At 38.4% G+C, this 14527-nt stretch overlaps 1 protein-coding gene across 2 annotated transcripts in view; it reads right to left on the bottom strand.

The window, feature by feature from the left end:
- Nucleotides 1–1363: 1363 nt before the first annotated feature.
- The window catches only part of LOC148844907 (ARM repeat superfamily protein), a 107143-nt gene continuing 93979 nt past the window's right edge, over nt 1364–14527 (bottom strand). For both annotated transcript variants that reach the window (XM_088954448.1, XM_088954449.1), the window contains exons 14-18: nt 3328–3489; nt 3113–3241; nt 2912–3013; nt 2244–2320; nt 1364–2143 (exon numbers count right to left, since the gene is read on the bottom strand). In XM_088954448.1, the coding sequence (XP_088810574.1) occupies nt 1783–2143; nt 2244–2320; nt 2912–3013; nt 3113–3241; nt 3328–3489 (831 nt within the window). In that variant the 3' untranslated portion in view covers nt 1364–1782. The remainder of the gene's footprint in view (nt 2144–2243; nt 2321–2911; nt 3014–3112; nt 3242–3327; nt 3490–14527) is intronic.

Genomic DNA, 14527 nt, shown 5'->3' with positions numbered 1-14527 from the left:
ATAATTATTAATTATTTAAAAAGTTGAAAAATATAAAACAATTGTATACTCTTATGTGATTCTATTAGGGTCATTAGTAAAACACATCTTATAATTTTACATATTTACTTAAACCTACCTTATGATTTTCATTTTATTAAAACATCTCATATATTTTACAACTTATTTACTTAACCAACATTTCATTAAGGAGTGTTTGTTTTGCCATTAAGCACATGATTTTTTATTCCAAAAATACCCTTTAACACTTTTTTTTTGTACAAAAAACAAAATTAACCAAATATAGCCAATAGAATTGTTACCCGTGTCTTATAAAGGGCAAAAATGGTATTTTAATTTTTATTTTCTTTTAATTAAATTTATTTAAATGAGCATTATGATCAATATTGTCATTTTCCACTATCATCTAATGGAAGATTGATTAAATCCATTACAAATTATAAGTGGTGTTTTAGTAAAATCTTAACTATAGGGTAGATTTTAGTAAATCAATGAAACTATAAGGGGTATTTTAGTTAATGACCCATTTCTATTATTTAGCTTTTGCTTAACAATACTTATTGCATATATTGTATTTTTGATGTACTTTATTCATTGATATTTATTAGAGATTAAATTATTGTTTGAGATTACAATATTTATAGACTAACTTAATATATTTTTTTAGTATTTTGTAATTATTTTTATTAACAATATATTTTTAATTATTATGCATTTCTGCTATAAATTTTTAACAATTATTGGAGATTAAACTACTTATTTATTGACTAACTTAATGTAGGCTATTTAGCCAACCAAATCGACATGATAAGCTTAAGGAATTGGTTACCCAAAATCTACTGACCATTAGTGAAAACCAACTAAATCAGGTTGTATTGGTTTGGGTTGATTTTTAGTTTGTTTAATTGGTTTAAAATATTATATTAAAAACTTGATTTTAAATTTAAAAAATTACATTCACATTATTAAAAAATAAATTTATAATATAAAATATTTGAGACTAAGAAATATAGGAATTTTTCCACTTTCTTGTATTAAAAAATTATATTTAAAATATAAAAATACTAAAATATATCAGTGATTAGGTCATTCGATTTTGGCCAATTTACAAATGGCCATAGTGAAACTGATCCCAATTTCAACCAGAAATATTAGAAACTGAGCAATTATTGTTATTTTTGTATTATAAAAAATTATTAAAAGTATTATAAAATATAAATAATTAATCATTATTTAAAAAATTAGAAATATAAAATAATTATATGTGTTTTATTGTTTAGCTTTCCTCAACAAATAAATATAAATTCTTTTTATCAAAAACTAACAATAGTAGCTAGTAACGAGCCTATCCAGTAACCACAACTTAAATACAAGAAAAATAGATTGATGAAACAAAAAACTGATATGGAACATCTAAAGAGACCAAAAATGGTTGGCACAATAGCATCTTAATGTCATTAAAAAACAAAAAAAAAAAGGATCAATTATCTTGATAAAGGACAAACCAATGTGCAAAGTGCAACTTCACATTAACTGAATTCCTGACAACTGGTACTCATTCCACCTTCAAGAGGAACTCAGAAATTCAAGCCACGCAATGTTTCATCATCTTCTAGCTTTGCAGTGGAGTGGTGGTATTTTGCAAAATATATGCAGGACTACTCTGAAACTGTAAACTGCTTTCCGTGCAGTTAAAATAGTAGCTGGAGGCACTGCGACTGGCTTTTATGTGCAACAGAAGCATTTTAATATTCCAAGCTCAATGCAGATGTCTAGTTGTTATTAGTATTTTTTCTTTTTCTTCTGGACCTTCAAAGAACCAGCAAGATCAGGAACCAATGCTTTGCCTGCCTTTTTTCGCCCCACCTTTCCCTTTCCTCCAATTGTGGCAATTTTCTTCAACCCCCTCTTTTTGCTCTTATCTCTGTTCATTGGCTGACCTTTCAATAATTTCCCTGATTTAGAGTCAGGTTTGTTCATCCTTCGATTTTCAGTACCACTAACCATATGCTTGTGCGGCTCATTTTTGCGGGAATTTTCAACTTTGCGTTTCTTTTCTCTCCTCTTATGCACAATTCCAAGTGTCCTGGAACCATCTTCCGCATCTGGCACATCTACTCCTCCATAAGCCCTCTTTTTCCTCCTGAGATGGGCAAGTTCCACAATGAGAGATGGAAATCTAAACCTGAAAATTGGAACTAACAATATAATAAAATTCTGTAGGCTTCATAGAGAGTCCAGACCACTTTGGAGATGTATCTGCAAGTTCCAATGCCGTCTCAGTACTACCATCTTTAGAACTTTTCTTTCCATGGCGTTGCTGCAAATGAGTATAAAATCAACTATATAAAAGCTTCTACAGGAAATCCAAGAAATCACAAAATACAAATGACAATCATCTTATTCCATGCAACCTGAGAAAGCAAATAACTTTCCATGAATTCTGACTTGTATAATGGAATCATATATATGAAACGGATTTATCTTTTCTTTCAGGAAAAGTGATCTGTTACAAGTTTAAGGGGCAGACCAAAATGGACTTGGGTATATGTAATAGGAAATGATTTAAGGGTTCATAATTTAATGATGGATATGACACTGAACATAATAGAATAGTTAAATAGGCTTCATGTAACTGATCCCGTATAGTTGGGAAAAGGCTTAGATGATGGTTTTTTTTCTTTTAAGAAAAGGCAAAGCAACAAACTACATCAATTGTCAAATATATGCAATAGACTAACTCTCATCCCTTCAACTGACTGGTCTGACCCCTAATATTCTTCTTATAATTTGTTGCAATCTGCAACATCTAGAACAGTAAGCAAGTATATGAAAATAAAACTCAGGGAACTGCTCAAACAACATGCCAGTAACTTGTTTTATGATGATAACATTCAATGAAAAAGATTACCTCCAAAACAGTTTTGATAAGCCCCTTGTATTTATCTAGCACGATGGACTGAACTAAAGAAGCACCACACTTCCGTATCATGATTTCCAGTATAACTGTGACCTGTAGTGACAAGCATAATCAGAAATCTGTAAATGTCGAGAACAGATAAATATAAAAGAAAACATTGCCAATAAGAGATTCTGCCCAAATTGTATGTACCTTTGATCTAAAGTGATGTCTTGAGACAGAAGACCATGGAAGAACTCCATTGACTATATCGGAAAGAATTTTCTGCAAGTCTTCTACTTGTAAGCAGGATACCACCACTTTCATGAAGCCCAAAACAGCCTGTTTCATGTCAAGTATACTTAAAACAATAAATATAGTAGACAAAAAAAAAAAGATAATACAATGAGTTCGGTCTTTCCAGGTACTTTTATAATTTTTATATCTTTGCTTCGCAGCAAAACTAAAACTGAAGGCAACAGATCAGGTACAGAAAAACAAAGATCACTGTCCTTGTATATCAGCACTGAAAGTGCAGAAACAGCTGCACTTGTTATGTGAGGAGACGGACCAGAAAGATAACCCAATATCTGACAAAATGAACAATCGAAACAGTAAAAATTAAAATTATGATCAAAGCATGAATCAATCACAACAAACTGTCTAACAATGGAATAAAAGCTATTTAAAACTGACCAGCAAAAGATATTAAGACACATGTCAATAAAACTGTGTTTTTCTTATAAAAAAACAAGCTTTTTTCTTTATAATTCGTGAGCATCTTGGAAGAGGGGGAAGCAAGATATTGATATTTCATTTTTATATTGCACAAAACAGATGGCAAAATAACTATATAGGCGCATGTCAAGTTGATAATTACAAATGTAGAAAATGAAACTAGGCCAAATAGTTCTACTTTGGCTGTGAAATTGAACTTGAATCTTTTATAAAGGAAAAAAACAAATGAACCAAATTGGTCAACCTAAATATTTATGCGAGGCATCTCACTCATTAAGAATTTTGATCTTAAATTGAATTTTATTTCTTTTTGCTGACTCTTTCCTATGTGATGTTACCAGTTCATATAGGTTCAGACTGATGGTCAAACAGTTTGAACTGAACTGGCCCTGTTTCTGGTTCATTAGCATGGTTTTTTTAGCATTGAAAAGCGTATACATTTATATTACATTTGTTGAAACTGAAGAGAGGAGAGGAGACTTGTGTGTTTCGGCAATGAGGGTTCTGAGAAGAGTTTTCGAACAGTCTCAATCTCAGCCCTCTAACACTGTTCTATTATATATTTTTGAGTAATTACAAGGAGGCCCTTAGTTGGGCAGAATTTACAAAGAACTTAAAAAAAATAACATAACATTGACAGGATGGACCCAAAATAACAAGAAGAATAAACAACCTATGGGCCGATGGCCCATCTTCTCTACACTCCCCCTCAAGCTGAGCATAGATGTCAATCATGCCAAGCTTGCTGGTATCATGCTGAAGTTTTGCCTTGGGAATGCCTTTGGTAAGAAAATCTGCCAACTGTCCTTTAGATGTGATGAAAGGAAGACACACTTCACCCGAAGAGACCCTTTCCCTAATGAAGTGTCGATCAACTTCAATATGCTTGGTTCTATCATGTTGCACTGGATTGTGAGCAATGTTGATGGCAGCCTGATTATCACAGTATAACATCATTGGCATGTCATATTCAACTCCAAGTTCTTCCATCAAAGATTTTAGCCATAATAATTCAAAAACCCCATGTGCCATGGCCCTATATTCTGCTTCAACAGAAGACCGAGCAACAATCGATTGTTTCTTGCTTCTCCAAGAAACAACATTACCAGCTACCAAACTGCAATACCCAGATGTAGATCTTCTGTCATCAATGTTCTCGACCCAGTCAACATCGGTGTAAGCTTCAAGTTTCATATGACCATGCTTGGCAAACAGAATACCCTTTCCTGGGGAGCCCTTCAAATAACTTAGTATTCTCTCTGCAGCTGTCAAATGAGTGTCTCGAGGAGCATGCATGAATTGGCTAAAGCAACTGACTGCATATGCAATATCTGGCCAAGTCATGCATAGATACAAAAGTTTCCCAAGAAGTCTCTGAAAGATTCCTTTGTCTTCTAACAATGTCCCTTCTGAGGCTGAGAGTTTATGACTCATATCAATAGGAGTAGCAGCTGGTCTAGCACCCATCTTTCCAGTTTTAGAGAGCAAGTCAAGAACATACATTCTTTGGGAGATAAGAATCTCATCCTTGGATCGAGCCACTTCTATGCCAAGAAAGTATCTCAATTCCCCCAAATCTTTAATCTCAAACTCTGTATGGAGAAAAGATTTTAGATCTTGAATTCCTGAGGCATCATTACCCATCACTACAATATCATCTACATACACAATGAGATATATTGCCAGAGGTCCACTCCTCACAAAAAGAGTATGATCGGATTGTGTCTGCACATAACCAAAGTTAACAAGTGTTGTTCTAAATCTCTCAAACCATGATCTAGGGGACTGTTTTAGTCCATAAAGAGATTTCTTCAGCCTGCATACCTTCCCTTTTATATCAGTTCCATACATCCCTGGAAGAAGAGACATGTAAACCTCCTCATGTAATTCACCATTCAGAAATGCATTCTTCACATCCAATTGATAAAGGGACCAGTCAAAGTGAGCAGCTAAAGATGGAAGAACCCTCACAAATGTCATCTTGGCAACAGGTGCAAAAGTCTCTAAATAATCAATCCCATATGTCTGTGTATAGCCTTTTGCAACCAGCCTGGCCTTGTACCTTTCAATGGTACCATCAGCTCTGTATTTGATAGTAAAGACCCACTTGCAACCAACAGGATCCTTCCCTTCAGGCAAATCCATCACTTCCCATGTGTCATTCGTGTAGGGCATCTATTTCAGATTTCATAGCATTCCTCCATTCTGGAATCTTAAGAGCTTCTGACACAGACCTGGGAATAGGATGAGAAGCAACAGAAGCGAGATAGGCAAAATATGAAGGTGAAAGCAAACTGTAAGAAAGGTGCTTGGAAATGTAGTGTGCAGTGCACTTCCGTTTTCTTTTTCTAACAGCAATGGGAATATCAAGGTCAGGGAAGGATGAATCCAAAGGTGCTGAACCAGTACCTGTTGTCTCTTTTGTGACTGGAAGTGTAGGAGGCTAATGTGTTGTAGGAGAAACAACCTGCACATTTCTGGATCTTTGCCTTTGATACACCTTGGGATTGAGGGCAGGACGAAGAGGTAGGGTACCAGGACAAGGAGAATGGAACGACTGATCCAACCTTGATTCATTTGAGGGAGAGGCAGACACATCAAGGGACAGGAAGAGGAAGAGCAAACACCTGTGTCAAATTCCCCCCCTGTGGACAATGTCCTTCTGGAGAGGAACCATAAAAAGGGGAAGACTCATCAATGGTGACATCCATTGAGACATACCGATTGCCAGACTTTGGATCAAAACAACAATAGCCCTTCTGTTTGGGGGAATAACCAAGGAAGATACACTTTTGGGCTTTGGGTTCAAATTTATGCCTTTGGACACTTGGAACATGTACATAACAGGTGCAGCCAAAGACACGAATAGGAATAGGAAAAAGATCTTTGTCCAGATGAAGAAGAGTGAAGGGAGACTTAAAACCCAAAACCCTGGATGGCATGCGGTTTATGAGATAGGTAGTAGTAAGTACAACATCACCCCAAAACCTGGTAGGAACATGTGAGGCAAATAAGATACTTCTTGCAACCTCAACAATATGCCTGCTTTTCCTCTCAGCAACCCCATTCTGTTCTGGGGTCCTAGCACATGAGCTTTGATGAATAACCCCCATGTCAGAAAGATAGCAGGATAGGTTTTTCTCAAAGTATTCTTTTGCATTGTCTGATCTGAAGATTTTAATCCTGGTATCAAATTGGGTTAGAACAAATTCATGGAATTGTTTTACAAGTCTTGGGACTTCATCACGGGATTTCATCAGGAATATCCAAGTGAATCGTGAAAAATCATCAATAAACAGGATAAAATATTTGTAGCCACCCATGGAGGGTAAGTGGTAAGGCTCCCACACATCAGAATGCACAATATTAAAAGGAACAGAAGATCTTTTATTTCTCAAAGGATACTTGCTTCTACAATGCTTTGACAATTCACAAGGCTCACAATGAAGACTGGACAGACTAATTCCCTTAAACAGTTCAGGGAATAGAAGACTCAAAGCCAAAAAAGACGGATGACCAAAACGACAATGACACAACATAATCTGACTAACAGACTCTGAAGAGACAGATCCAAGAGCAACATTCCCAAGATGATCAGTGCATTGTCCCGGAGTATCAAGCAGGTATATTCCGTTCACCTCATGGCCACTCCCAATCACCTTCTGAGACCCCAGATCCTGAAAAACACATTAGGAAGGAAAAAAGGTTACACAACAGTTTAGTGACTTGGTTAAACTGCTCACAGACAACAAATTTGTATTTAGTTTAGGTACATGAAGGGCAGAAGGGAGGTACAAGGAATCTGTAGCCTTGATGGTTCCCTTACCTGAGATAGGGGCAAGTGAACCATCAGCTAAAGTGATTTTATCACGTCCAGGAAGTAAGTCATATGAAACAAACAAGGTAGACAGATTGGTCATATGGTCAGAAGCACCTGAGTCAATAATCCAAGGTATCTTGAGATTACCTGAAGAAGTAGCATGACTAGCAGAAGCCCTTATACCTGAATGAGCAAATGTTGAAGTAGTAGATTTCCCGAAGGGTGGGTAGCAGAGGTCACATCACTCAGCTGATTGATCATCTTCCCAAACTTCTCATATTCTGCTCTCTTGGCTGCCAACTGTGCAGAAGCAGACATCTCTTCACTATCTTGTTCTGCAACTACATTTGCACTTCCTGATCTTTTACTATCATATTTTTTCTGAAACCTGATGGGAACAAGGTTAGGATGTAACTTCCAGCACTTGTCTTTGGTGTGCTTCGGCCTCTTGCAGTACTCACATACAACTTCTTTCTTTCCTGTGCTACTAGAAGTTCCAAAATTCCCTTTAGGTTTAATCCCCATATTGGCAAAATGATCATTAATATCAACCCCTTGAACCTATACAGCCTTTCTGCTCTCTTCACTACTCACCAATGCATAAGCTTGTGACAAAGATACACACTCCTTGGAAAGAATATTCTGTTTTGTGATATCATATTCCAGGTTAAGTCCGGTTAAGAACTCAAATACCCTGTTTCTTTCAACCAGTTTCTTGTAGGTCTCTGCATCATTGGTGGTGTCCCAGGTTACAACTTCTATCAAGTCTATTTCTTGCCACAAAGACTTCAAAGTTGAGAAGTATACAGATAATGGTTTCTCCCCCTGTCTCAGATTCTTCACATCACTTTTCGGCTTATAGGCTCTAGCCACATTTAGTTTTTGGGAATAGGTTTCAGCAACACTATCCCATATTTCCTTTGTTGAATTCATCCATAGATAGTGTTGGCTGATCTGTGGCTGCATTGAGTTCACAAGCCACCCAATGACAGTGTAATTTTCTTGCATCCACTTATCGTAGGATGGATCATCTTCTGGGGGAGCCTTCTTACTCCCGGAAATGAACCCCCACTTTCCTCTACTACAAACATGAATCTTTACTGATTGTGACCATGCCAGATAATTAGTTCCATCTAGCTTAACTGTGGTCACTGTCAATAAGGAATCACTTGGAGTCCCCTGACCCAATCCATATTCAGCACCACTTTTGTTTTCAAACTCTGAGGAGTACATCATGTAAACACTCCGAATATGATTTCAGATGATTTCGACAAGTATGCTGGATAAGAACAAGCAATAACTAAGTTCAGTTGACCACAAGGAGACAACACACTGAGTTCAGCCGACCACAAGGAGACAACACACTGAGTTCAGCCGATCACAAGGAGGCAACACACTGAGTTTAGGCTTTAAGAAGAAATCAGGAATTCCTAGGCACTGTGCACTTAGCCGAAGTACCTTTTCAAGGTTGTACACTCAGCCAAAAAGAGTAAGTACCAATCGGTATTGCTGAATATGCCTTTTCACAAACACAGTGTGGGCAATAGAGACAACCCCACTGTCAAAGAAGAGAAAAGACCCCAAAAACTGTTCGTACAGCCCTCTAAAAACAGCCAAACAAGAGTAACAATACACAGCCTTGTTACAAGGATGTTTCGGCAGATTTTAACATTCCAAGAAGAAGAGAAAAACAGCCCAGAAATTTCTGGGTTAAACCAGATTTAATGGAGTTGAAGGTAGTACAGAACAGCTAAGATTTTCGAACACTTCAACAGTCCAAACACAGTCGAAGGTAATGCAAAACAGAACCAGAAAACTGAGCACAACTTATAGTTCGAGCTTCAGCAGTCCAAGCACAGTCGAGCTTCAAAAACAGAACCGAGCTGTTCCCCTTCCCCTTTTTTCTTTTTCTCTGACTCTTCCTGGTCACCGAACCCCTTCTCCAAGAGATTCTAGTCTTGGGCTTGTCCAATGACCTCCAAGAATCAGGCGATACGTGACTAAGCCTCCAGCCCTAGGACGTTTAAGTTCAGATATGCTCTGATATCATGTTGAAACTAAAGAGAGGAGAGGAGACTTGTGTGTTTCGGCAATGAGGGTTTTGAGAATAGTTTTCGAACAGTCTCTATCTCAGCCCTCTAACACTGTTTTATTAGATATTTTTGAGTAATTACAAGGAGGCCCTTAGTTGGGCAGAATTTACAAAGAACTTAAAAAAAATAACTTAACATTGACAGGATGAACCCAAAATAACAAGAAGAATAAACAACCTATGGGCCATTCGGCCCATCTTCTCTACAACATTGTATGGGATAATTCACAAAATTGGTTCTCTTTATGGTTGTTATGGGGCTAGGGAATAGCTTCCTTCTCACGTCCAACTGTAAGGATAAGATTATGTGCAAATGCCCCACACAAGCCATGGTTTTGATCACCTAGGCTGCAAGCAATGGTTCAGGTCCCCATGCCACTCCATTTGAAACAAATAACAATCTTGAACCAAGTCTCTCTTGTAAGCACTCATTACCACTCCATTTTAAAGCTTCATGTAAGGTCTGCCTAGTAAATACTACTCTTCCAAAAATGAATACGATAACCAGATTTCACCACATAGGATATATTTGAAAATCCAAAAACATGCTCATATATTCCATGTCAAATACTGGATCTATAAGATTCAGAATTAGGTCCAGGTTCCATCCATGTTGAACACTCCATACCTGCTAACACTGATATGCCCTCATCCATTTCATTTCCACATCTTCATTGTTACTCCCGTAGTAGTGCTTTATTCGTCAGATTAAAGGGACTCCAACCAGATCCACCTTTTACTCCACTCGATGAAATGGGACTTCTCTTTCTATTTTCTCTGAGGTTTCAGCCACCAACACCAGAATAGATACAAGTGACAAGTGAGAGGTACATTGAAAGGCAATTTTAATGAGTATCAACTTGCTTTTGAGAGGATTCCTCTCTTTCATCCTGCCAATTTTATTCACGATCTTCTCCACAATTACGTCATATAAAGCCTTCTACTAACAATTAGCTCCGAGAGAAAGTCTGAAATATATTGCAGGGAAAAAACCATGACTAGATCCCAACAGATTTCACTAATTTCATTTTTCCATTCAAGACTTCTTTCTTAACATTCAAGGCACCACCTACTTAAACAACCTTGCTTCTTCTTTAATTCATATAGAGATGAATATTGCATCAAAGCAAAGGAAGGTAAATCTTTCATATCAAAGTGCTTATTTTGTATCACAAAAGAAATAATGAAAGAGCTAACTCAACAACTGTCCCCTAACACACACACACACACAAACACACACATGAAACCCTTCAATCATAGCAATACTTTCAGCATTGGAGGAATACAGAACATCCCCTACCTCATGGACGCAGTTTAGATCAACCACATCATTACTCATTGTTTAGTGCAAGATGGATACTCCTGGCAGAAGTTCCAAGATTATTAATAACCTACTTTCTCCTTGAACAAGGGGGAAGCTCATGAGATGTATAAGTGTAACATTTCTGCAGTAAATTTGCAAGGAATGCCATAGTCTTCCATGATAAGACTCAGATGTGGTTGGGGCAATGATGCCTCAATCCAAGGATCTTCTCTCATTGGTTCTTTCCCTTTTCACATTCACCACCTTCACTGCTTCTATTTTATAAACAACACTTTTTGCAGTGGTATCAAAGTGTCAACCGGTTGACTGACTAGTCAGTTGAGGACCAGACCAACTGCATCACTAACTAGGTGGCTGATACCCATTATGCAGTCGTCTAGGACAACTAAGAATTGACTAGGCAAAGTAGTCAAATAACAAGTTAACCTAGTCAATCAGAGAGCCGGTTTAAAGCTAAACTTGTCTTTTTTCATCTCTACTTGTTTGAAATAATATAGAGCATTTTACATTTTGTTATATTCATGTTGTTGCTTCTTAGAGAAAGAAATGAGAAAGTGGTGACGGAGTGTGTTGGAATAATGTTAGAATAACTTAGTTGCAGTTGTTAGGGCCTATTTGTCTAATTAAAGTGTTTTTTTATTTCGTTTTTTATTTCTGTTATGTCTGTTATTGTACTCAGGGGCACAAGGGTCTTTTCCCTTGTTATTTCTGTCGCCCTATATATATTAAATAAACACTGGCGCCGCCAGTACTGTTGCATTGCAAACTCTCTCTTTTCTTTTCTTTTCTCTTCTCTTCTCTTCTCTTCTCTCCTCTTCCACCTATCTCTGGCCGGCTACACTGTCAAGATGGTATCAGAGCAGGAATATTGATTAAAAGAGAGCAGATCGATCAACCCTACTGTCAAGAGAAGATCGATCAACCCTACTACTGATTAGTGGAACAGGCTAGCAGAAAGGAAATCTGATTCTGGACTACAGAATAGCTACGACTGGTACAGTTCTTCCTCTATTTTTCTCCTCTTTACTCTCCTTGATCATGGGCCGAGTGAAAACCCTATGAATCTGGGGCAGCTGAATGCTATCGAACCTGTGTAACCCTAGTTGTCTTGGATGGTGTGATCCTGTTGATGTGTTAAGACAACTGTAGGTCAATGCTGACCTGTCTTCTCAATGGTTTGAGTTGACTATAAGCAAGAAGGATCTCTCCTGCTGATTAGTGGCTGTTAGCCATTCTAGAATTCTGATAGGCAGGTCTGAAACTGCCGATTATTACCTCAGTTTTGTCCAGAATTTGGTACGGTTTGTGCACAACCTAGTTGGTAAACCCTAGTGTGTGGGTGTGAACTGAGTGGAGCATTGCTTTGTGGAGTAAGGAGGGGTCCTAAATCCGGTGTGTGGGACTGAGTAACTGCTTGACCATGTCGACTGAGAATTCTGCTACTTCAGAAATCTCAGGGAGCCACAATAGAGTGAGTGGGGGAATGGATATGAGCTTTCCCATGGCTGTCATTCCCTTTGATGGTCTGAATTACCTTGAGTGGTCTAGGGGGATAAAACTCTACATCACTGCTAGGGGGCGAATAGGATACATCAATGGGAGAGTAAAGGAACCGAAGTATGGAAGTGCTGAGCATGATAGGTGGGACCAAGAGAACAGTATGGTGATGTCTTGGCTCTTGGTTTCAATGCTGCCACAAGTAAGGAAGACCTTTATGTGGGCTGAAACTGCTTGTGAGATATGGGAACAAGCGAAGTCCACTTATTCAGAACAGAGACACTATGCCAAGATATATCAACTACAAGCAGAATCTTCTACTTGCAAGCAGGGGGAGAGGAGTCTCTCGATGTACTATTCTGATTTTACATCAATATGGAAAGAACTTGATCACTATCAGAATGTGAATTGGAAGTGTGATGAAGATGCAAAAGCCTATAAGTCACTTGTATCACAGCAACGTGTGTTTGCCTTTCTCCTAGGGCTGAATCAGTCATATGAGTCCATTAGGGTACAGATCTTGGGTAGTAAAGATTTGCCATCAGTCCAGGAGGTGTATTGCCTTGGTGCAGTCAGAAGAAAGCAGAAGAAGTGTGATGAATGGTGTAGAAGGGGAGTCAGTTGCCCTAGCGGTCCGGGGAAATTCAGATGCAAATGTCGGAGGTGGTTTTAAAAGGGATGACACTCAGAAAAAAACAGAAGATAAAAGCAAGCTTTAGTGCACTCATTGCCAGAAGACACGACACGCTAAAAATACATGCTGGGATCTCCATGGAAAACCTAAATGGGCACAGGATTTGGGTAAGAAGTCAGCACCGGATCAGGGCAAGAAACCAGGCCAGCAGAATCAAAGAAGGTATAACTCAGCTAATCTGGAATCGACAGAGACTAGTCCTTCCGTAACTCAGGAGAGACATCCCGGTTCTGACCCTAAGGAAGATATTATCAATTCCTTCCGTGAACATTTGGAATTGTATGGTTGGACTCTCCGCCAGGTGGATTCTGGGCCTACTCCTACCTCATTTGCATCTACATCAAGTAATGCCATAGCCTTCCATGTGTCATCTCATACTACTGATTCACCTTGGATTATTGACTCCGGAGCCTCAAATCACATGACCGGTAAGTCAAATTTGTTCCAGACATATAACCTTCTCTCTGTGAGAGATAAGGTAAGATTGGCTGATGGTTCCTTTTCTACCATAGCTGGCCGAGGCACCATATCTCTCCCACTTGGCCTTACTCTACCAAATGTCCTGCATGTTTCGAAATTACCTATTAATTTGTTGTCCATTAGTAGTATTACTCGCTCTTTCAACTGCACAGTCACCTTTTTTCCGTCTTCATGTGTTTTAGGATTTGACCTCGAGGAAGACGATTGGTAGAGGAAGCATGGTGGATGGTCTCTACGAGTTGGAGAATAATGCTGGTCTAGTGGCGACTGAGTCCACAAGTTCGGCGAGTGAGAGTCAGGCCTATTTATGGCATAGTCGTTTAGGTCATCTTTCTTTTGAGTCGTTAAAAGTTATGTTCCCAAAGATTTTTGAGTCCTTGTCAGTGAGTCAATTACAGTGTCAAACTTGTTAGTTGAGTAAGCATTGTAGAAGCTCTTTACCTTTAAGAAATAAGAGATTTGAATTTCCATTTCATATTGTTTATTCTGATGTTTGGGGCCCTGTTACTCTACCTACTGCGGCTGGCTATAAGTATTTTGTTACGTTGATTGATGATTATTCTCGATACACTTGGGTTTATCCTATGCGATCTCGAGATGAAGTGCCACAAATTGTGAAAGATTTCCAACGCATGGTGTTCTTTCACTTCTAAACGGAAATTCATATTTTCCAGTCGGACAATGCAAAGGAATATTTCCATAGTGATCTCACGAAGTTCTTTGCTTCGAGTGGGTCACTTTAGTGAAGCTCTTGTGCCAGGACATCCCAACAAAATGGTGTGGCTGAACGAAAAAAATCATCATCTACTCGAAGTTGGTCGTGGCTTGCTGATTCATATGAATGTGCCGAAACAGTTCTGGATGGATGCAGTATTGTGTGCGACATATATCATCAATCGCATGCCCTCTCGGCTACTAGAGTATAAGGCCCCACATCAGCTCCTGTTCCCTACAGCCCCGCTGTCCTCCATTCCGATGCGTGT

Source organism: Nelumbo lutea, chromosome 7 (assembly GCF_056320005.1).
Source record: "Nelumbo lutea isolate HS-2025 chromosome 7, American lotus-T2T, whole genome shotgun sequence".
Taxonomy (NCBI): Eukaryota; Viridiplantae; Streptophyta; class Magnoliopsida; order Proteales; family Nelumbonaceae; genus Nelumbo; species Nelumbo lutea.
The sequence above is the reverse complement of the archived record's forward strand: the minus strand, read 5'-3'. Positions and strand labels throughout refer to the sequence as shown.